Source organism: Anguilla rostrata, chromosome 2 (assembly GCF_018555375.3).
Source record: "Anguilla rostrata isolate EN2019 chromosome 2, ASM1855537v3, whole genome shotgun sequence".
Classification (NCBI taxonomy): domain Eukaryota; kingdom Metazoa; phylum Chordata; class Actinopteri; order Anguilliformes; family Anguillidae; genus Anguilla; species Anguilla rostrata.
This window is the reverse complement of record NC_057934.1, coordinates 42,219,748-42,243,853: the sequence shown is the minus strand read 5'-3', so window position 1 is coordinate 42,243,853 and position 24,106 is coordinate 42,219,748. Positions and strand designations below refer to the sequence as shown.

At 42.6% G+C, this 24,106-nt stretch overlaps 1 protein-coding gene across 1 annotated transcript; it reads right to left on the bottom strand.

The window, feature by feature from the left end:
* Positions 1 to 7,964: 7,964 nt before the first annotated feature.
* prr35 (proline rich 35) lies at positions 7,965 to 15,735 on the bottom strand. The gene is made up of 4 exons (XM_064322291.1): positions 15,154 to 15,735; positions 13,948 to 14,075; positions 9,202 to 10,844; positions 7,965 to 9,061 (listed from the first exon to the last, which is right to left on the bottom strand). The coding sequence occupies exons 3-4, from the start codon at positions 10,644 to 10,646 to the stop codon at positions 8,191 to 8,193; spliced, it is 2,316 nt and encodes a 771-aa protein (XP_064178361.1). The 5' UTR covers positions 10,647 to 10,844; positions 13,948 to 14,075; positions 15,154 to 15,735; the 3' UTR covers positions 7,965 to 8,190.
* Positions 15,736 to 24,106: the final 8,371 nt, after the last annotated feature.

Genomic DNA, 24,106 nt, shown 5'->3' with positions numbered 1-24,106 from the left:
AACCTCCGTCGGGGCGCGCACACACACACACACACACACACTCGCACAACAATCCTGACTTTGTGCTGCCGGGCCTATGAGCACATGCGTGCTCGGCGAACGGGGCAGCGCAAACAGAGTGAAAGGAGGCGGGTCACGAAGGTTGAGATGTTTGTGATGTAAATGCGCCACGGCAGACTTAGGGAAATAAAACATTAGACAAGATACTCAAGGGACCAGATACCAGCTTATGGGGGGAAAAAAGTTCTATGAAAGAAATCAAAACGGGCAAAGGGAGGAGATCCATCCTTTCTGTGCGGCTCTTTATCCTCACAGGAGTGACCCTCACTGGGACAGAGAGAGGATTGCAGGACTTTCCCCCTGCATTTGGATCCTTTCAGACATAACGTGAAAATATTTTATGCAGCATTAATAAAATGGCAAGAAAAAATTTACTTTTTACTGAAAAGTATCAAAAGGCAACAACAAAAACAACAACAACCACACACACACACACACACACACACACAATATTCCGTGATCTCCTTCTCTCACTCGCTCTCCCACAGACACACACACACACACACACACACACACATACACAGTATTCTGTGTTCCCCTTCTCTCTTTCACTCTCTCAAAGACACGCACACAAACACATACACGCAGCATTCTGTGCTCTCTATCTGTCTCTCTCTCTCTCTCTCTCTCTCACACACACACACACACACACACACACACACACATTAGGACGCCCCTCCCCCCCTCCAAAATCTTCCTTCAGGCTCCTGTGGATGACAGCTAGCCATGCAATCAGATATCGGGCCCGAGGCTTTGCAGTTAGGGAAATGAAAGCAAAGAGTGGAACAGCTCAGACCAAACTCGGTAAAAAGGCACACAAAGATATGATTTAATGATTGTACGACTGAGGGGTTCCAAAAGACCGGACCTCTGACCCCGGCCCTGACCCCCGCTGACCCCCTTGTCTTGCGAGGCCAGCGTTTGTCAGGAGGCATTTGTCATACATTTCTGCTGATCAAATTACCATCCAGTCCTATGCAGCGTCATTCACCCACCAAACGCTTCAACCTCTGAGCAGCTTCACGCTTTCGTATATGATAATAAGAGTATAAAAAATTAGATTGACATCGACAGCTTTCAGAGACTCAATGCAGATCAGATCATTTAAAAGTAAAACTAAGGCACTGCATTGTTTAAAAAGGGGGAATAAATTTAATAAAAAATGCATGCGTGTCCTAAACATTTTACACAAATCTACACCATCCTTCACTTTAAATTTATCGGTATGAACATGCACTAAAAGACTAAGCTGCAGTGATACATTGGTATTTGGAAACAGTGAGAGGAATGCCCATGCAGGGCAGATACTGCGTGTGAATGGACAGCATTGTGTCCTTATTGACTCTGGACCACGTTGGGAACAGCAGCACGTGAGGCCGAGCAGAGATAATTAACTTCACAAAGTTGAGACTCCCAGCAACTCCGATATCCTTCCGTCTCCTTCTGGAGGGTGGGAAGCGAGGAAATGAGGAGTGACTGTCACTGCATCACCACTGTAGAGATGATGTAGATGCTGAGCTTACCAGAGTCCACTCTAGTAGAGGAAGATTTACCCCGACTCTTTCCTTCATGTGGCTAAATTGTGCATTCAGGTCCCGCACCTCCCTGAAATAAGACCCCCATCCCCTCATTACTGCGTCTAGTCAAACCTAGTCTGGGCTTGGGGGGGGGGGGGGGTGGAATAAAATGCAGAGCATGACATCACACTCACAAAGTCTCTGTTGAGGAGAGGTGAATGGGGGTGGGGGGTGGGGGTGGGGGTTTGGGGCGAGGGGGTGAAATTTCACCAAGAAGCTTTGGGTTCCCTCCAAATCTCTTGTCCTTTGTAAAACTGTCCCTCTGAATGCTAACACATGCATGAACCAGTGGACAACCCCACACCCCTCCCCCCCCAAAAAAAGCCCACTTTACATCTATCAGAGCTGTCAGAGAATGGCGGTATCTGTGTCAGTGTGGCATTAACCCCTGGCCTGTCTCACCGTAGTGTACCGCAGCCGAGCACACCGCAGGAGATAAACAAACACGGCCCACAATGCCCCAGGCACGGCAGCCACGCATGGGCCAGATAGGCCTCCCACAGCCAGCCATGGTCTCTGTGATTCCAGCGTAATTAAGAGCCTGTGCTGTTTTGTTTCTGATGCAGATGATCTATTTACTTTGAAACTGCCTTCCAATCTCTTTTCAAGGTAAAAGCAAATAAATACAAGTAATTTGCGTTGTGAGCGAAAAAGCACAGCTTTCTATCGCTTCTGTTTCACAGCCTTTTCATTAAATTCCAATGTGCACAGGGAAAGGATTAAATTCCTAAACACACGCACACACACACACATAGACACACACACACACAAACATGCACACTCACCCATCCACTAACTCACCCCAAACTCTTGCCCAAACAAAGCACGAAACGTTCTCAAATACCAAAGAGGAAATAACAATCACACTTTTGCAATGACGTTATTGCTGCACGAGAGCAAGATGACAGAGGTCATTTCACCCTCCATTCTTCTCTTGAGTATGTCTATGTTACAGAGATATCCTCATGTCCAAGAATGTGAATTCATTAAAATGTTCAATTGTGATTTTTTTGTAAACTCAGTTCGATGTAATTTAAAAAGTACCCACATTAAAAAAATCATCCAATATATTGTGTTTGCAGTGTTTGGAGCTTTCATATGCAGCAGAGCAGTTAAATCCCCTCCCAGTCTAAAGTCTATATTCCTCCACTACCAGTGCTGTTCTCTAAACTGTGTCGCTAATACTCTGATAAAGGCATACACATCCCATTGCCAATGCCAACTCCAAATACGATTCTCTTCTTAAAAAGAGGGAGAGGGGAAAAAAATCAATCAGGAAGTGTCAGGTATTGAGCAATGCTGGTGAAGCTTAGGCAGAACTTCCTGTGTTGCCCGGGCAACCTGAAATGGAGCCAGTTTTATGGGAGCCAGGCTCTGGGAGACTGGCAGTGTGTGGGAGGATCGGCACTACAGCTGTGGTCTTCTCCCTCAGTCTCGCGCATGACGGAGGGAAGGGAGTAGGGGGCTGAGACTGGGGAATTGGGGGAACTGGGGGTGCTGGGCAAACACAGCTGGGCTCCAGAGTCTTGGTGGGTCCCTGTTGAACAAGTCTGAGATATTATCTGGATGTTTGCTCAGGGGATGGAGGCTAATCCCGCTACGCGTCCAACGCTGATCTGTGCACGGGCATTACCGCATTCTTTCATCTCGCCTCATCTTCTCCATGATCTCTCTCTCTTTCTCTCTCTCTGACTTTGGCCCCACCCTTCATATTTTCCCACAAGCCCAAGTGAAAATGACTTTCTCAGAGTCTCTGGTACTAGTCATACCAATGCTAATTGTGGCCACCCCCAAGTACCCCGCAGCCCGCCCAAAGCTTTGGGTGTTCTCCTTTTATCTGGTCGGATTGATGCTCGACTCCAAAGAGCGGCCAGAACCTTCAAACTTGCAAAACAGCAGCACGATCTGAAGCCTGTGACACATCTTTAAAGGGGATTATTAGGGGCTTACGTACACCTGCTGTAACCTTCCGGCCCCACTGCCCACAGCCCTGCTCCTGCAGTAACTCTCTCGCTGCTATGAATCAATTTCCTCAGGACATTTTTGTGGTTTGAGGGGTATTTTTACTGTTATTTTGGTAGAATCAATGAGGCCGGCATCAGAATATCAAGAAGTCCCATTCCACCTAACACATATTCTAATATATAATGTAATTATAGATAGATTAATTAATGACTAATATTCAATGGTAATATTCATTTTGACACAGCATTTACAAATGTGTAACACTACCAATATTGTGAAAAACAGACATAAAACAGTGAAAAACAGTGAGTGACTTTAATGCAAGTTTTCTTTTAAGTTTCTCTTTTAAAAGGAATGTACATTATACAGACATTTAGATTGTTTGGTTAAATATCTTTACAAATATTTTTAAAATATTGTAATGGGTAAACATGGTAAGTGACAGTTGCAATACAAATTTGGCAAAAAAAAGATAATATTTCCTATAAATATTCATCTGGCTAAGTGTGTGACCTTAAATACAAACAGACAGCAACATGCGCACAATATATAACGCAGCCAGGGGTTTCCAACTTGGTCCCTGTGTGTGTAGGTTTTTATTTCTGCCAGCCTCTTGATGAGTTAAACTTATTTTAAACAAGAGTTTAAGTTCTTTCAGAATTGCTTCAACTTATCTGAACAAAGTATAAACAACCAAACAACAAACCAAACAAACTAACTAACTAACAAATAGCACCAACTTGATTCTTATTTTTGTTGGAAACGAAAATTGACGCCCGTACAACTTTTAAATGTCATTAACGCAATTCAAATAGACCATCTATATTTTCCCCGGCTTCATTTAAACGCCCCTGAGATTCAAGGCGCCATAAATTCAATAAATTTTGTTGTTATGCTGCCATCTTGTGGACATACAAAATTAGGACCATTACGTTTCCTATGCAGCGCCACGTTCATGCTTGAAGTGGGAAAATAGTACGAGACATTTAATCAAATATGTCGCGCTTCGTTGTGCTACACCCATAATCCTACCTTTTTGGAAAGATTTACATTTTGAAACATTAACATCCTTTTGAAAGCAGATAAATATTCATGAACAATTTCCTTGAAAATAGACGAGGTTTCATTCGATCGATTTTTCTTAAATAAAAATTCGATAAAACCTAGAATATGTTTTCTTATACGGGCCCCAGTTCTACTTATTACAGAAGCCTATTACTCAAATGAGAAGACCCTATTGAATAATAGAAAATTGACATATTATTTTGATTTCGAGCAGAAAATATTGAGCCTACAATTATATTCAGTCATCTATGTTAAGCCTTTAAAGGTTAATAAAGGAAGAACTTGGCACACTGAGTATATTGCAAATCTAGTTTAATTAGCTGAGCTTTCGGTCAAAGGTTAAAATGAAACAATAATAACTGAATTCACTGTAGGCAATGACAGAATTAAAAGGTTCATGTCCTGTCCTGTCGATAAGGACTGCACAAGTTTGCGTTGTTTTAACGCAGTATCATTTTATCATTTTCGCCAATCATTGCATAATTATTATTTATTTTTTGTTACTTATCATTAGGCTACTTGCTTACCTGATAACAGACGCTGCAGTGCCTGTTCACAGACCCACTTAGAAATAAGTAATGCAAAAGAAAAATGCAAAAAAAAAAAAAAATGTAACCGTTAAAAAAAAAACGGGTCCCTACAGTGTGGTTGTAGCTTCTGTTGGCCAATGAGGCTTTAGACAACATCACGTTTGGCATACGAGACGATTATTGGATGGAATTTTTGGTGGAAATTTAGAAAAAATTCTTGAAGGAGTATTGTTAATAAAATCTTCCTTTGTGGAATTTTTTAATGTTGTAAGGCCTGCAAACTAAGATATTAGTATGTTTATTGTTTTGACGATTTACTGAGGTATTTGCTGAATTTCGTACATTGAAAACAAGACCAGGTCAAAAACTAGTATATGGCTGGACCTAACACATTTCATCCGGCCGACCAATGGTGTAACTTCATCACTCAGTGACTCAGTCACAGACTTTCGCGTTTGTAGGGCTGGCCCCGCTGTTGCGGTCCAGCCAAAAAAAACATACCGCATGTCACACAAAAATGTCTAAATCTACTCAAACATATACAGAGGTCAAACTTAGTTCATGAACTACACAGAATAACACACACGCTGCGATTGCCTGTCCACAGAAGGGTTTGCACTCTGTAAAAAGGAAAGGATGACCAAAACAACAGACAGCCATCTTTGACCTCACTGGAGAGACCACAGACATATAAAAGGAATCATTGTAGTTTTTCGTGGTGCCCTGGAGTGAGGGTATGGGCAGAGAACAGCAGGGTGCCCCCTGCACTGCTTGTCTCAGCAGTAACAAACCATCCTCAGCCGATCCTGGACAGCCTGCCCAGGGCACTGACATTTGAGGACGCGGTGGACCCAGGGACAGGTGAACCCACAGCAGACATTTTTGCTCAGGGACCAGCCTCACCTTTTGCATCCTTTGCTCCATGTTGTCATTGCAGATATTGAGGAGAGCTAAACGTTGTGCCAGTGTGCATTAGGAAACGCCGCTCACCCACGGCTGCGGTGGCGTGACTGTGGCAGCCCTGCCTGACCTCCGTAGCTCCGGGTGCCGAGCCGCCACACATCTGCAAAACCTGAAACTCCAAGTGCGCTACTTTGCATCACCCACTCTCTCCTCTCAGGAAAGTGCATTTATATGCATTTATCACATGCACGCACATAAACACGCACACACGTACGAGCACACAAGCAGGTTCAGGACTATTGACTCCCTTGATGAAAAAAGGTGGTATGGTGGATCTTCCAACAAGACAATGATGTCAAACATACCTCAAAATCAACAGAAATCATTCTGTGAAAGCATCATTAATGTTTTGCAGTAGCTATCTTAGCCTACTGACTTAAACCCTTTTGAAAACCTGTGGTCTGAATTTATATCGCTTTAAAAATTGTATATACACATGGACACGTGCATATGCTTGTTTGGTTTTCATAGGTGTGTTATGGACACTCGAATGTGTAACTTGAAACCGCTTATGAATTGTTAAACCACCACGTGAAATGTCACTTATCACTGTTCATTTTCAAAGTATAAAGTTATCATTTTTATACAGATCGATTAACTGTTTCCAGGAAGATATTCGGTGTAAAGTTTAAAGGTTAGAAACTTTGCATGTTAATGCAACAACTGTGCTAAGGTGGGTCCTGAAATGCTTGCTTCTAAGTCTGTTTGCATTTATGTGGGGTTATGCAAACATAATCAAAGTCCAGTTTTATATAGGCTGCTGTAATTGAAAGGACCATGTACATCTACATTGTGGTTTTTACTTAACACTGACTGGTGGCATTGTCATTTTTTTATTATGTTCACAATATCTTCATCTATGTGACCGGGCAATCCATAATCTTCTGTTGCTGAACTAACACATCAGTCTATGGTCATTTAACAGTAAATAAAAAGCTCTTCTCCCAATGTTTTATTTTTGTAAGTTAAGAAGGCAATAAGTAATTTGTTATTTTCTTACAACTAATGGCTTATAGAAAATAAAGGTAGTGTTAAAAATACTACCAGCATACTAAATTATTCTTAAGATTGCAGAAACAGTTTTGCAGTGTTTTGACAGTTACACACAAGCAGCTTTAAATTCATTTATGAATGAATTCAGTTTTTAACACAAATGGAACACAATCATTAAAGGTTTATTAAATATTCACTCTGACAACTAAGAAGCAGTGACAGTAATTGTGTTAGGGGAGAAGAAACAGTATGTTTAAAACTAATAAATAAACAAACAAATAAATAAACAAATAAGTAAATAAATAAACAAATAAATAAACAAATAAATAAATAAATAAATAAATAAACATAATGTCCATTTTGAATTAGAGATGTCACCGTGTGTGCAAACTGAGCTTGATTTTGGAGTTGAGATATTTAACATCTGGTCTGTACAGTGCATTTGTTAATCTCTTTTGAGGTTTCAATGATCTGAGATTTATTTCCTATAACATGACCAGATAGGAGTAATAGACTTGGATGAACTCTTGATTTATTATAACGCAAATGACTGTTTCATAAATCTGAAGTGCTTCACATTTTATTTACATGTGCCAGTTCAATGAAATAATTCTGAAATGCAATCTCTAAAATCCACAAAATTTCAAACTAGAAATCATAAAACTCTGCTTTTCGGTAATTTAATTCTAATTACATTATATACAACTCAGCTTGACTGATTGTCTGTTTGCAAAGCCATTAGCATTGGGGAACATTAAAGTAGACATTTAATTGTCCATGGCAAGGCTCAAGGCTCTAGAAATGTCATCAGTTTCATTGACAAAATAAAAAGAAGTCAGTCTTTCCAGGATTACCATATGTACAAGACTACTAGTTTATAGTGCAACAAACGTCCTTGCTTCTTTTCTCATAGATTTCCAACGTTTTTACATCTAAGGTGCTGGACTTTGACTCTGAAGTCCTTCAACAAAAAAAGAGAAAAACAGTGGCCACGAGTCATGGCCACCAATGTTGAGTTTTTGTCAGATTGGGGAGCTCTAGGAGTCAGTAGCAATAAGTGGGCTAGGGGGGCACAGTGTCTCCCCGAGCCGCTCTCTGGATGAAGTCATCTTTGGGGTCTTGGCACTGGGGGTGAAGTCAGTGAAGACCAAGGGACGTCCGTCAGGGCACAGAAGCACGCTGGAGTCAGCCTCGCACTTAGTGGTCCGGCTGGGCCACAGTACCTCTGGAGGAGTGGGGCGTAGTCCCAGAGCACCAGGGGAAAGCACCTCAGCCTTCACCATGGCTCCCAGACCGTTCTCACACTGCCCTGCTCGGTTCATCTTGATCAGGATGTCCAGTGACTGTCTACGGCTTTCCAAAGACTCTGTCTCCCCCTGTTTCTCAATTCCCTCTCCCTCCTCTTCCTCATCCTCCTCCTCCACCTCTTCATCCTCCTCTGTCTCTCCAATCACACCTCCCTTTGTAGCTTCCCCTGTGCACTGACTGCCTCCCTCTCCCATCATTCCCAGATCCTTCTTGACAGACAAATCCAGGGGTCCTTCATTCTGGCGGGCTGTCTTCTCGAGGGCCTGATGTATGTGGGAGAGCTCACTGCGGATCTTGCACAGGTGCTCCCAGAGGTGATGCTGCCCCGGTGTGTCCTGCTTCACCAGGTGAGCGATCTTGTGCTCAGCATCCTGGTACTCCTGCAGGGCCTTGGAGAGGTCTTTAAGCAGCACTGCTGCTGACTCTGAATCCTGCTCCACCGGTGTCTTCCTCTCATCTTCATGGCAGCCAGCTCTTCCAGTTACTTTACCTGTTGTTGGTGCAGGTGGCATCTCACCCCCAAGACTCTCTGGGGGACTCTTCATCACGTCTGAGTACCACTCCTCCGCAGACCTAGACTGCTGCCGGACAGTCCGAAAACTAAGGAAAGAGAAAATGAAAGAAAACAACAGCATTTAAGGAAATTGCTCATTAAAAAGGTGACTGATCTCATTCAAATATGTACTGTCCCACCAAAAAAAATTCACAACATATAAAAGAAGGAACCATTTGATACCTACCTGTTATGGTGGATGAGCTTATTGGTGGCTGCAGAGATAGATGAGGGGGTATGGATGCTCTTGAAGACATCGAGGGTATACCCCAGCTGAGCCTTCTTTTCTGATGGGCCCTCGAGGGTCTCAAGTGGGACCCCTGTCCTCTTGCAAGCCAGTTCTCTGACTGAGTGCATATCTGGGGTAGGTCTGAGACTCCAGCTATTTTTACTCTCCTTGCCTAAGGCCTGAAGCTTTTTCTCCACAGCTCTGTAACTGACCTCTGGGGACATGGCAACATGGTGTTGAGATGCCCAGGCAGCAGAGGGAGCCATGGGGCTGGGACGCAGTGCAGGGACCTTCCAAAGGTTGATCTTGGGTGGGAAGTTAGGTGGGGATTTGGGGTCGATGTTAGCCGGAGGAGACAGGGCAGGTTTGACCCCCTTGCTGGCATCCGCCTGGGCTGATGCGAATGCATGTTCACAGAGGAGAGGGTAATAGAAGCGTGGAGGCAGGAGGGCCCTGTCCGTGTGAGGGAGCGTGCTGGAGGCTGGGTGCATGAGTTGTGCTGCAGAAGCCAGGAAGGGGAGCTGGGTGAGTTGGGCATGAGTGGAGGCAGCACCAGGGACTGTGGGGTTGACATAGGAGAAGAGGCCTGGGCTCAATGGGTAGCTCACCCCCAGGACCGAGAGGTTCACTCCAGGTGGATCCTGGCAGTCAGCGAAGGATGGAGGTGGAGGGTAACAGGGTATAGAGCCAGTGTTAGGGGGTGTGGTTTCTGATTTAGCCTTCCTTTGACTGGTGGCCAATAGACCCCACTGCTCAGAGAGAAGCCTGGGACTGGTCAGGCAGGTCTTGGAGAGTTTGTAGTGCTTTAACTTTGCCTCGACCTCGACTGAGCGACCTTTGAGGAGATGGTCCTCCAGGGAGAAGACATCAGTGATCAGGAAATCAGTCTCTGGCTGCTTACATCTCTTCGCACCACCCCTGACAGGGCTGTTGGGTTCATCACTCATCTCTTTGGTGGGTTGGCTTTCTTCTGCTCCCTCTCCATGAGCTGAATCCCGATCCGCATGTTCTTCTCCCTCTTCCAGATCCTCCCCAGCAAAAGTCACCCCTGACTTATGTTTTTTTGATTGGTCCTCAAGACCTGAAAAGGGCTCTTCTTCATCCCGGTTCCCTCCTCGGAGGCGGGGCCCTTGCTGCAGTGGGCGGAGCTGCTCAGGATGCAGGAGATTTCCTTTCTTGTACGGCCAATCGGACTCAATCAGTAAGGACAGGGAGTTCTTGCACAGGCTGTACTTCATATGGTTGTACAGGTGAGACTTCTCCATGCAGGTGAAGGGACACTGGAAGCACTTGTAGTTGTAGGGCTTCCCCCAGGGCCGCGGGATGTAATGCGGCTTCTTGGGCTTGCGTTCTTTGTGTTTGCAGACAGAGCTGGACTTGCAGGCGAGATCCTCTTTAGACATGGCTGGTGAGGTTTCAGTGAGCGTGAGGCTGAGAACAGTTTATTCCTGTGAGCTCTGAGGCGAGAGAGATCAGCACCAAGCGGGCTGATGCATTTGCCTGGATGGTGAGATGAGGTGAGCTGATTTCTGGGTTTTAATACTGACAGTGATCTAGCTGAACTGAGATGTGATGTGCCTCTCTGATTTGGCTTCTGAGATCTGAATTGTAGGAAGAAAGAGAAAACCCAAGATTAAGATAGTGAAAATGTACTGGTATCAAAATTCCACCTGAGACAAATTGGCAAAACAACCACCTGAGACACAAATGCAAATGAGGTCTGATACCAAATGTATAAAAAATATAAATAAAGAGAAACAGCAAAAAAAGGTTGGAGAGTGACTTAGCATTGCAGCTATGCGAGTATGTGGATGTGTCTATTAATGCATGTCTGTGTTTGCGACTGCAGTATGCATTGTCTGCATGAGTAGAGTTGCTAGTAACCTATCTGCGGGGAGGCCTGTGCCTCTCTATTCTCACTGTACCTGCCAGAACCAATTATTTCCAGTGCTGTACCAGGCGCTAGCAGGGCTACGGCTGGGGGGCCGAACAGGCAGCCCTGAGGGTGCTCTGCACCTGTGCAGCGGGCCCTCCCCGCTAAGCCCTGGTGTTACGGGGATCGTGCCGGGGCAGAGTCCCCGGAGGCCGGCTCTGGGCGCCGTGTGGCCAGGGTGGGCCGCCGAGGAGCGGTGCGGAGGGGAGCGCGGGGGGTGGGTCTCTGGAGGACGGCGGCTAATGAAAGCCTGGCACCACGCCTATGGGGCATCGTTAGTGCCGGAGCGGTAGGATCTGGGTCAGGGCTCAGTGCCGTAATTTACTGCGATTTCCGCAGAACCGGCCGCGTTATTTGCCAGAATGCTGTTCACCTACTTAATTATATTTGCATCGCGACACCCTTTTCTTTGGAATGTCTGCTTGCATTTTTTGAATTGGAGGCCCCTGCACCAAAACATGCAGGCTGCCTTTTGTGGCATCTATTTAGATTTTTTTGTCCGTCATACCTGCCGAACTTTCAAGTTTTACATATGGGGTCCAATTTTGAGGAAAGATAAAATCAATCTGTGGGTGATTAAAACCAGCATAAGAAAATATATAATCTTATTAATTTTCCTTTTTATAGATAAAGAATACTAAATCATCCACTGAGAAGTAATTTAGAATATTGACAACAGCCTTGTGTTTGGTGTAAACACATTTAATTAATATACAAGCGTGAATGTCCTCATGTGATAATTAAGTGTAACACATTTGACCTCCTACCATTGTATAATTCTTCCATGTTGCCTAAAGGTATAAAGAATAATAGAGCCATGTGGATTAAATGCCAGGGCAGTTTTGTCAAACATCTAAATGGTGCTTGATATACTCTTTCTATTGTTCATTTAAAAAATCACTCTGCACTTTTACCATATCACAATCAGTGACCATATACTGAAAAAAAGCCATTTCTATAATATACAGACATACTGTTTAGATATCAATTACATTAAGCACTACATAATAAAATTGCGATGATAATAAAATCCATTAAAGCTACAATGTTTCAGTTGCACATTAAAATTTTTGTTTTCATATTGTACATTTTAAACAATACGATAACACACCATGACTCTCAACTGTTCTCTCAACAGTTGGTAAAAAAAGATTATATATAGAACAGAAAGTCTTTTTTGTCCTTCCTATTCTTTAATAACCCAACCCTAGGGTTATCCTTCTGGGTAGAATCTGAGAGCACATAAAAGAACCTGCTGTGAGATTTCACTTTCTTTTTCCCCAGGTTATTCTGGGAAGAAAGCCCGCAACAATATTGAAGGTCCATGATAAGGAATAACAACAATTTCAAGCCTTCTTTTATCTCTTACAACAGCCAGCGTGGTATTTTTTTCACTTTGTGTATTTTTCCCTAATTTGTTCTGCAAAGTTCTGAAGCAGCACACAGCAGTGGTATCTAACAAGATACTGTGATGGCTGCATTGACCGAGGGGCTGTTTTTAACCCTTTAAGGGGTAAGGTTACAAATATGTGATTAGAATGTTCTTAACTAAACGTTCTAATGCTGATGTCACAATCAATACTGGTAATTGAAAGCAACGGAGTTCTAGAACACTGACTTAGAATGTCAGAAAAGACTTCCTCTTAAAAGGGTTACGCTACGGGGACGAGGCTGCAGTGTCAGTCTAACGAGGAGTGGCAGGCCTGCAGCCTTGCTGCTTCAGAGAGGCCTGACCTTCGCCTCTTTGCCCCGCAGCTCCCTGACCTGCACTCAGCCCTCAACTGGAGCCAAACAGCCGCTATTAGGACCCGATCAATAAAAATCATTTTTACAGTTGATTTTTCTCACTGCTGGACACTATTAGCGGCTAGTCGCCCCCTTCCCCCCCTTCCCCTCCCCCCAGCTCGGCATCTCTCTTTCCCCCTCACTTACTGATTTCAGAGCCTCAAGCCTTGTTTTAAGCTTTTAGGGCTTGTGTACGGACAACGCTGATCGGCCCTGGTTAAATATCAATCGCTTCAATTACGAAGGTTGGCCACACTAAAAGCACTGGCAGAATATGTGCAATCATGACCTAACAAATGACAAATTCAATGGGGGTGAGAAAGTAAGAGGCAGTGTCTATACGGCAAATAAATCTCACCATAGTCATATTTCATTGTCTTCCTAAATGCACAAAATACGTAATTACAGATTAATTAATGTGAATAAATCTTAAATCACTAACTTAATTGGATTTTTAAAGTTAATCTTTTTTAGATGAGACAGCTATATTTTAAAATAATGCTCATCATTGCAAACCATTTCTTCCAAGGTCATGTGTTTGTTAATTTCCTGTTCTAACTGAACATGTCCTACTCTAATATATTCATCATTAAGACCAATGAATTCTCATATCTAATATGGTTTGCATTCTTTTTTAATTTTGGAAGGTTGAAATTATGATTTTAGTCTCCTGGTGATATGTCATTTTTTGCACACTATTTGCTGTAATTGAACTGGTAATACACTAGATATAAGTAGTAATCAGCAGTATGGTAAATAATAATAATAATAATAACTTTATGTATAATGTACTTTGGTAGCAAATTGCACAAATCACAGAACAAGAAACAGGACTTCAATAAAAATAAATAAAAACCCGTGAAGTTCAGTGATAAATGGCTGACTGAGACTGGTCATTAACCGGAATGTATATAATTTTATTTAAATGAATGTAATTATTGTTTTGTTATATGAATGTAATTATTGGTTTGTTATATTCACAGTACCTCAGACTGGGGTCAGCTGAAATCCAGCGGTCCAGGACCCTGTCAGTGTTCCATCAGTCACCTTTGTCTCTGACTCTGAGCTGAAAGAGAGGTTGCCACAGCCGTGCGTGAGAGACCAATGTGACTTCCTGCAAGACAAAATAAAGCAAGTAAAGCAAAGAGCGTATTTCTGGATTACACCACTTATGACAAGTTTGATAAGTTCTGTCGCTCACACTCTCACTCAGTGTCTTTTTTGAGCGTTGCATTAACTGTGAAATATAATGTTGACATATCTTCAGAGAAATAACAACTGAAAAGAATGAATAAATCGAAGTCAAATTATATGAATAAATACAAGTAATTACAAACAATGCATTTGATAAGTAATAGTTAATTATGAACAATGCACTTATTCAGTCAATGCCTCTGCAGAGTAAAACAAACTTGAACATTTACTTTAGGGAAACACCTATTTAAATTTATACGCACACATTTCCAGTGAATGTTTATGACTGTAATATAATACCCCGTACATATGTACATTTATATATTACCTAAATAATTTCTGAAAAAGATAAATCATTAGGCATAGAAGACAAAGATGAGTTTTTACACACGCTTAAAATTTATAGTGCAGCAATGCTTGAAAAAGTGCATCTGTACAATTTTTATGTCGCCAATACATTTATTAGAAACAAAAATGATCAGAATACAGCCAACCCTTTTTTCAGTTTAATACAGTGTATGTATGTATGTACTATTATTATTATAATGATTAATAATAACAATAATAATAATTCTACTGCTAGCAGAACAGTCTCAGAAAATTATGATTATCTCAACAAAATGGCATGTCGTATAAACAAACAACAAACTCGGCAAGATTTTTTTTTAAAAAACTGTCAAGATGCGTTTTACCGCTGTTCTGTATTTTGTCATTTTTGCTGTTTCATCCGAAGCCTACTTAACAAACGCAACTAACTTAACGTCACTTAACGAGCATGTCAATCCGGTGGTAATGGAAAAATACTCACATATAAGAATAAATAACCGAGGAGCTTCAAATGAACAAGGCCAATTGATTTAAAAAAAGGCAAATTTAATAACAATCTCTCTACCCAAACCATCTGAGCTACCATTCTCAGTCTTCGTTAGATAAGAGACTTCATGTAAGTGCACTATGCCAGCAAATAGGCTACTTTAAGTAACATCCGTTAATCTTACCTGTTATGTGCCCAAGTGCGCCTGCCTGTCGGTCTGATGTGTGGAGGTGCTGAGCGGACAGCGCTTACCCCGCTCAACTGAGACTGTGCCAGTGTTTGTGCGAGGTATATATTGACTCGGAGCTATGCCTTGGGGCTCTACAATACTGCTGCTCCATCTTCCCTATATGGAATTGTCACATGTGGTTTTTACCTCGCAGCTACGGTACAGTAACGACTTCCACACTGCTGGCTACTGCTGTCTTTCGTTAAAAGTGGGGTAGGTTGGCGCCATGTACGGCAAGCTGTCTCGCGAAAACTTGTTTTTGCTAAGCCATTCTTATACAACTTCAGTTTATGGACAGAATTCCATGAGCAGAGGTCATTCCTCTCAGTCCCATGTGCGCCAACATTTTTATTCAAATATACAATTCTCGGAGCAAAGAAAACTCATGTAGATCAAAGTTAACACTCTAGTAGGATACCTGGCACGACACACCGCACATTCGACGTCAGTGCTTCTGGATTGCGTCCAGTGTGGTAAATTTAGGCAGTTGCTCGGCGCTGAGTGGGAGACAACACAGGCTGACCTGAGCCCGGCTAGCAGTAAAATATGTATTCAACTTGACAATGGATGCAGAAATGTATCGTGTCCTCTTTCAAATCCGCAGTATCGCGGTCTCAAAACCTCAAATATGAATGACATAAGATATCGTCACGTTACAGAGGGATAATTTGACACAAGTCGATTCATCACTCAGCTACGCACACTTGTGCGTTTGTGTGCGTGTGTGCGCACGCATGCCCACGTGTGATGTCTTTGTGTTGGTGCACGATGGTCCGGTATATAAAAATAATTAAATTCTAAAAGAAATTAATAGTAAAAATAGAAATATGAATGTATATAGCTAAATCTAACAGAGAATGGTTTTTGCTTCGGCTTGCCTAATTCTCTTTCAATTAAGGCTTCTTAAAGGCCATGAATATTCACCATACCCGTCACATAATTCCAACACTCCAGATACAATGCTCCATTTCGGCTTTTCGAAAAAATGAACAGTATACATTGCAAGTAAAAATACACGGCTACGCGTCAAATAATGTGTACAACGACATGTACACCACTATTTGTATTAAATCAGGAGTGGACCAGTTCCCCTCTTGAGGACCGCTGCAGTGGATTCGTACTCCTGTCAGTTCAGTCATGCATATTCTACTGGATAGTTTTGCTTCTCTGATGAAAAATCTCACTAGGTTCTTGTTTCATCAGAAATTTCTCCAAATCTACCTCAATAAATTAATTAAAAGGGTTGCATTTTTAATGATATTAGCTGAAGATCCCATGTTTGATAATCTTGACTGCTTTGAGAGAAAATTGCCCTTGGGTTGTGGAAAGTAAGTTGTTGTGCAACCAACTGGCAGGGCAGTGTAATCACTGTGCAGTTACCTCAGTATGTTTAAAATTCTCAGGTAAAACCCACCTTTACATCATTTTTCTAAATAAAGAAGAGAATCTTAAGAGGCAGAGAAAATGCACCACAGACATGGCATAAAGGATTGAAATGGCAAATTATTCATAAACAATAATCAAAATTGATAATGGAATAATTGCAGAGAATTACATTTTGCACTTGAAAGGGAGGCATTAACAGGGAAAACTAAGGTGCAAGTAAACAAAAAACTCATTATCAATCTTCAGCGTGTGAAAGCCCAGAACATCTGTCAGTTTGCTTGTCACAGTGTTCTAGCTGAGAGGGCTGGTGTAATGGAGACCCCCCCCCCCCCCCCACCATTCGGGAGCTTCTGTCAGACAAGCGGAGAGCTGCATGTATTTATTCAGAGTCATGTTGATTCTTGATCCTTATGTGGCTACATGGCGATATACATTTATCTAGCACAACATGTACCCACTCCCCGTTGTCTCTCCCTTGATTCCTTACAGCACGCCAAGCCGCACAGCAATGGCTGATTAGTTGGCGCCTCCACCAGTGCAAATGAGTCTAGTTATGGAGTAGTGTGCATTCTGAAACAGCTGTGGATATATTTATCATAATATGAGCCTGAAACTGCAAGGCAAGGGTGTACACCAAGGCAATGACTCATGTGTAGTAAGACAAAAATAAATAAAGATACTTACACTCAAACCAAACAAAGATAAATATAAGGATACCGAGATAGAAAAATATATTGATAAGCACGGCTAATACAAAACAGTGAAGTGCAGAGTGAAGCTTATACTTTTGGTTTTTATATACCTAGGCTGGTTATAATGTTTCATCAGTGCTACAGTAAAACCCTACAGTAATAGCTATTATTGTAATTGACTTCAATTTCCTTGCCTTTTTCACTTTTGTTTCACATTAATTGAAATCAGTGACACATGAGCAGACCTTTTGTGGTTTACTTACTGCGTATCTGAACTCTTGAGACTTCATTTCCCAACATCACATACATGCCAGGTTATTCTAGGATTGCCATGGCCATATTGAGTATCAGATGTTAGTCTCCATTTAGTCCTCTCTTTCCTCTGTTCCAGTCTTGGTCTGTACCTGTAACTCATGAGGGAGACCTCAGCCATGTAGATGTAAAGCAGCAACTAATGTAGTGCCCCTTTATGTCCAGAGTCCTGTACTCCAATCACTACAGCATAAGTAGCACTGGTATTCAACAGGCAGAGTATCTCACTCTGTGGAGTTCAGGTTATGGTATTCTTTTACTTGGCCATTTTATAACGTGCATGTTCTATTCTAAGGAAGTCTCATTCCCTGTTGTTTGTTTGTACCTTCCTGTCTGCCACCTTGCATCATGCTACAGTGAGGAACCAGGACAGCATGCAATCATTTCTGAAAGGGGTGCGGATATTTGTTGACCTAATAAAGTGTGTCTGTGTATGTGTGTGTGCGTGTGTGTGTGTGTCTTTTTTGCTGTGTGTATATATGAATGTGTATGTGCGCTTCTGTGGGTGTGTCTTTGGCAACATGGGAGAGTGCATATGTGTGTGTGTGTGTGTGTGTGTGTGTGTGTGCATGCGTGTGTGTATGTGTGTGTTTGTGTGTGTGTGCGTGCGTGTGTGTGTGTGTATGTGTGTGTGCATGTGTGTTTGTGTGTGTACATGTGTGTGTGTGTATGCATGCGTGTGTGTGTGTATGTGTGTGCATGCCTGTGTGTATGTGTGTGTATGTGTGTGTGCATGTGTGCATGTGTGTTTGTGTGTGTGTGTGTGTATGTGTATGCGTGCGTGAGTGTGTGCATGCGTAAAGGCACATTTGTTGGGTAAGGCTTTGACTCTGCAGAGCTCTGTCTCAGAGCACGGAGCCTAACACAGGTGGAAGGGAAAAGAGATGTTGGCTTTCTGCTCCGCTTGGGATGACAAACTCTGCCCTGGCTGCCTGGCACAGGAAGTGGCCCTGCAATCTCCCAGGGATGTGATTAGTGCAGTGGCACCAGGGCAGCGGATAGGTTACTGACATGAGCTGGGGGATCAGAACCAGGGGCACTGACTGATGCGTGTCTCATAAGATAGTTCACCGTCTGTCTATCTTTCTCTCTCTCTCTGTCTCTCCCTCTCTTTCTCCCTCTCTCTCTCTCTTCGCCTGTGGCTCGCTCTGGGTCGTCTTCAGGTTCTTCATTTCTTTCCTCTGGTCCAGTAGAAGGCGTCTGCGGGGCCCTTTGGGAAATGTCAGGGTCCATGTGCTACTGGAGTCGGCCCTTCACAAGCGATCAGGCCTCCTGTCAGGCAGGGCAGAGGAAATGGGGAGTGACAGCCTGCTCCATAGGGCCTAACCATCTGTACCAAATGTGACAGCAGGGGGAGCGGGCCGAGGAGACGCCTGACAAATCAGGAGAAATAAGAAGAGGAGAGCGAGACGGAGACGGGAGAGTCGAGAGGGGGAGACGGCCGCTCCTGAAGCTGGGACGCCAGGGAGGAAGACGTCGGTTTCCGTGCGAAGTTTGACGGGTGGGGAGAGGAGACGCGAGGGCGTGCTCCTGAGACTCCCGATGCCATCATGTTCCCCGCGTATAAATCCGCCTCCCCTTACCTCTGCCCTGCCCGGCACCTGCACTGTGTCTCAGTGTCTCACGGCCCAGTGAACACCAGAGATCACCGACTTCCTGTTACACGGCTGGAACGAGCGCACCTGTCTGTAAGAGTCTCGCCGCCCTTTCGCTGAACCTTACTGCACAGCGTCTCACGATTCTGACACTGCAGCGATAGGCCTTTCACACATGTACCCAGCAGTGTTAATACTGACCCCATCCGCAAAATGGCATCCAGCTGAGGTGCTTTTTCTTAGTACGTTTATGAGCCCCGCAGTCCAGATAGAATCAAACCCTAGCAATACCAGTGCCAGTGAAATGCATAAGAGGCTATAGTGTTTCCCAGGTGGGGAGGGTTTCAGTCGGCAGCATGTTCCTCACTTTCCCAGCTGCCATCCTGGTGCGTGTGGCCTGCCTAAGCCTGCTGCTCCAGCTGCACCAGCTGCAGTAGGACCACGACTCCTTGGTGCAGGAGCTGCACAGCGCAGTTGCTGGAATTCAGAGGGAAAGGAAATGGAATAAGCACTTGTGCAAACTCAACTAGAAAAAAGAAAACACACTGAATATTCATTTCTTTCTGATTTAATTAGTGTTCTTTGATCAATGAAAATTGTTGACGGTGTTGAAAAACATTGATGTTGAGTTGAAAAATAATATTAATTTTGTATTTTTTTAGTATTGGAGATGGGTTCTTCCATTATCATTGGCAGAAACAATGCAGATAAAAGAATAATTCATATTGGCTGATTTTGCAGCCAGTGTTCACACAAGATTGGTCTTGAAAAGGTTCAGATTTAATGAGCTTTCTACAGCCATTCCATGACTGAACTCTAACTAAGTGTATTTAGTTGGCAATATATTTTGCTAGCAGGGTATGAAACTAAGCAGCAAACAAGCCACCGTATCCTGTAATTGTATAACCAGCTGTTCACATAACTGCTGTGTAGCTAGCTTGCTACAAATTTCATGGCGCAGCATGTCATTGTCAGCGAGATGAATGTGCTAGGAAGCTGGCCTTGTTTGCTTCACAGCCATGTTTGATAGTTAGCCAGCCTGTCAGGCTTAATCCCACTAAATTAAGTTTAGAATTGCCAAAGAAAAGTATTCAGAAGTAATAAACAAACAGATTCCTGGCAACCAATTGACCAAACTTCAACAGTTCTTCTAAATCCTTTTTATATTACTCACACATCACACTTTGCATATGGAAGAATTATTAGCAAGAAGCAAACGTGGATATGATCTTGCCAGTCTTCATGGAATTCTGACCTGTGGCTATGGGTACCTTGTTCCATGCACTCTTGCTAAGGACAGGAATGGTTGAAATGTCCATTTCCTGGCTCAAAAGATTCTTTAGAGTAGACCAGTTTACTCACGTCTGCAGCTGCAATACATGCAGATCCTTGAGTTCAGAGCAGCCTCACACAACAAGGTCAGTTTATCCAATAAAAACACCTCTGGGAAAAGCCTGGTTTACGGGAAAAACTGGGCATGTCATTGGCCAGCTCATAACCTGAACACAAAGTTTAAAGAGAGGCCAATCCATTCCTCCATGATGGAACAGCAGGTGCAGAGTGCATAATGATTGCTGGAGAATGTTCAGATATTTAGTGCAAAATGACAGTTTTAAAGATGGAGGTGGGATGATATGGGCTACAACACAGTCTGAGTACAGATCGCTGTCATAGACATACAGATCACTGTCATAGACATATATACATAGACGCCGCATTGCCCTTTGGATCGTACGTCAACGTCGCCGCCATATTGGTCCAGGCAAGACTGGCCTGTAAACAAATACAAGTAAACGGGGGTGCTGCGGTTTTTCTGGAGAAAAAGCTCTGTAACGTTTACATTTTTCAGCCGATTTGAATGAGTCGTTTTTATATTCAAGGGTTTATGATCCACGTGGAGTACAAAAAAAAGTTTTATCTCCAGTTACTTAGAATCTCGATAGTTAGGCTATAATCGCTGCTAGACGCTCAAGAGAGGAATGTGTATCATCATTAGGTTTACATGAACTGAATTACTTACGTGGTGGACAATAATTCATTGTCATAAGGAATTGCCACTGTTAATTTTAACCTGGCAAGCTGGCTAGAAAGTAATAAATGCATTGCTAGCTAACTTAAGTAGGATTGTAACCGTAAAATAACCTTGATTGTAAGGCTAGCTTTGCTTGTTAGCTACCTACCGATGTTGTTACCGAAGTCGTGTTTTGATTCTGAACGAATTAAACTGAACATAACCACAATAATTTTAACCTGGCAAGCTGGCTAGAAAGTAATGAATGTATTATTAATTTTAGCTGAAACGTTTTTCATTAGAACAAGCTTGATTTCTTTCTATTTTCTTGCTAGCTAACATGAGTAGGATTGCAAGCATCATTTATCATTTACAAACGTAACTAGCTACCAATGTTTTCTTGCAACATTAAATTTGTGTTTTGATTTATTATTTTAATAGCATACGTAACATATTAAATGTCCAAATTGCCCCAAATAGTATCATACTAACCCTTTGTTTTCTAGCTATGTTCAACTAAAATTATTGTGGTTATGTTCAGTTTAATTCGTTCAAAATCAAAACACGAAGAAAAAAATCGGTAGGTAGGTAACAAGTAAAGCTAGCCTTACAATCAAGGTTATTTGATGCTTACAATCCTACTCAAGTTAGCTAGCAACGCATATATTACTTCCTAGCCAGCTTGCCAGGTTAAAATTAACTGTGGCAATTCCTCATGACAATGAATTATTGTCCACCACGTAAGTAATTCAGTTCATGTAAACCTAACGTTGATACACACTCCTCTCTTGAGCGTCTAGCAGCGATTATAGCCTAACCGTCGAGATTCTAAGTAACTGGAGATAAAACTTTTTTTTTTGTACTCCACGTGGATCATAAACCCTTGAATATAAAAACGACTCATTCAAATCGGTTGAGAAATGTAAACGTTACAGTGCTTTTTCTCCAGAAAAACCGCAGCTCCTCCGTTTACTTGTATTTGTTTACAGGCCAATCTTGCCTGGACCAATATGGCGGCCACGTTGACGTATCGCTGCAAGGGGCCGAAGCGGCCAATGCGGCGTCTGTGTATATATGTCTATGGATCACTGTTAGGTTTAACTGGACCATTGACCTGACAATACTACACATGGCTCCTCACATAGCATCTCTGTTCAATACAATGGCATCACGTTTTCTCATAACAATGTCTACATGCTGTAAGCATTTCTTCAGGTTTCCCCTGCTATGAACAGTATGTTATTTTGACAGTGCAGCCTTCTTCACAAACCAAAGAGAGCACAGGCATGCTCACTCATGTGTGCCGAGAAGCAATTCTGGCAGAGTGAAATATGAATTTGTAATGTCTATGGAAGGGCAGGGGTGTGCGTTGCGAGCAGCAAACTGAGGGGACATAACACACAATATTTCCATTGAAAAAATGGACACCCTGTTATTTAACTATTTAATCTGATGAAAAAGGAGTAATTCCGAACTCCTAAATTCTCTGGCACTATGCAAGCTTTGTTCTGGCTATGGATTAATTTAGCTTATATGTTGTGATTGTTTAACAAAACTGACAGCAAAAATAGTTTATATCATTTTCATAAAAGTATGTATTCCTTCTGAGGAAGGTGGTACTGTACATTTAATATAAGACAATAATTGTTTTTTTGGGTGTCTGATTTTAAAGGCATAAAAATAATCTGAGGATCAAGTATTGGTATGGTGACATTCTGAGCCAATACATGAATGTACAGGGAATGTGATTAAACTGCCATTGAGATTGTGTGCATTATTAGAAATCAATTAGAAGCAGCATGGAAACCTCACACTGGACAGAGCCATGACCTAAATCTCATCCCAGTAGGTTTGCAGGGGCCATGTTGCAGTATATGAGTGTAAGTGCATCATTAAAATACCTTCTTGGAACTTGGGTCCCTTGAGGAAAAAAAAAAAAAAGCAGTGTGTAAATAGATGTCTGATCACAGAAGAACAGAAAGTAAGAGCCAGAGCAACACCGAAGGCGAGCTTCCTTATGGAGAAACAGCTGGTGAGGCTGACAGGAGCACTCAATTTTTACAGGGAGAAAAGAGGCTGACGGCTGCTCCTCTGTTACTCCTCCAGGAGCCCAGCTGTGTGTCCCCCCCGGTCTCATGCTGCAGGCCCAAAGTGACACAGCGCCGAGAGCCAGGGAGGGACCAGGAACACACAGGCAAGGGCACTGAGGCACTGCGTGTCTCTCACGTGTACAAAAGTCAGCATGAAGGCCTGCTTTACAATACGCCTGTCTTATATAAGTTAAAGTGATTGGTTAGGCTTGGTTGAGACAAGGCTGTTTTTGCTATTTATAATGGAAAATAGAAAAACTGTCAGCATGCTGAACTTTTAGTCCCTGTATATATGGTTTGCCTTATTAAGACTGTATTGGTTAAAAGGTTGCAGGATTAAATATGAGAGCAAAAAGCTCAATGTGCACAGCTTTTCCTAATTGAAAGTTGGCTATTTCCTCTGCTCCTACGCCCAGCTGAGGTCGGATGTGCGCACAAAACATGTTTATAATGGAAGCCATGTAAAGGTTCAGTGGGCTAGGGCATATGCTGATTTCTGTGATGGTTGGAACACCATTGTTGTGATGCAAGGTCCTTATACTAAATGAAACTCAACACTACAAGCGGTGTAAAAGTTGGCAGGAACTGTGAAGTATTTGGCATGACTTGAACTCATAGCTTCCCAAAGTCAGGGCAGACATCTTAAGCAAAAGGGTATTTGCCTGTTTGGTTGTTAGTAACTAGCTCTCATTTGGTAGGACTGAACTGAAAAGACTCCAGCCAGGACATTACTCAGTATCATGCCTTTCATACCAAAGAGCAATTTGTGTAAAAACCTATGTTCTGTCATACTCTATGGGGTATTATTGTCTCAAGCATAAA

Excerpts from the sequence above, each read along its gene's own strand:
- prr35 (XM_064322291.1), bottom strand. The coding sequence starts at position 10,646 with ATGTCTAAAGAGGATCTCGCCTGCAAGTCCAGCTCTGTCTGCAAACAC. Across the intron at positions 9,062-9,201 it reads AAGCTCATCCACCATAACAG|TTTTCGGACTGTCCGGCAGC; the intron begins GTAGGTATCAAA and ends CTCTTTCCTTAG.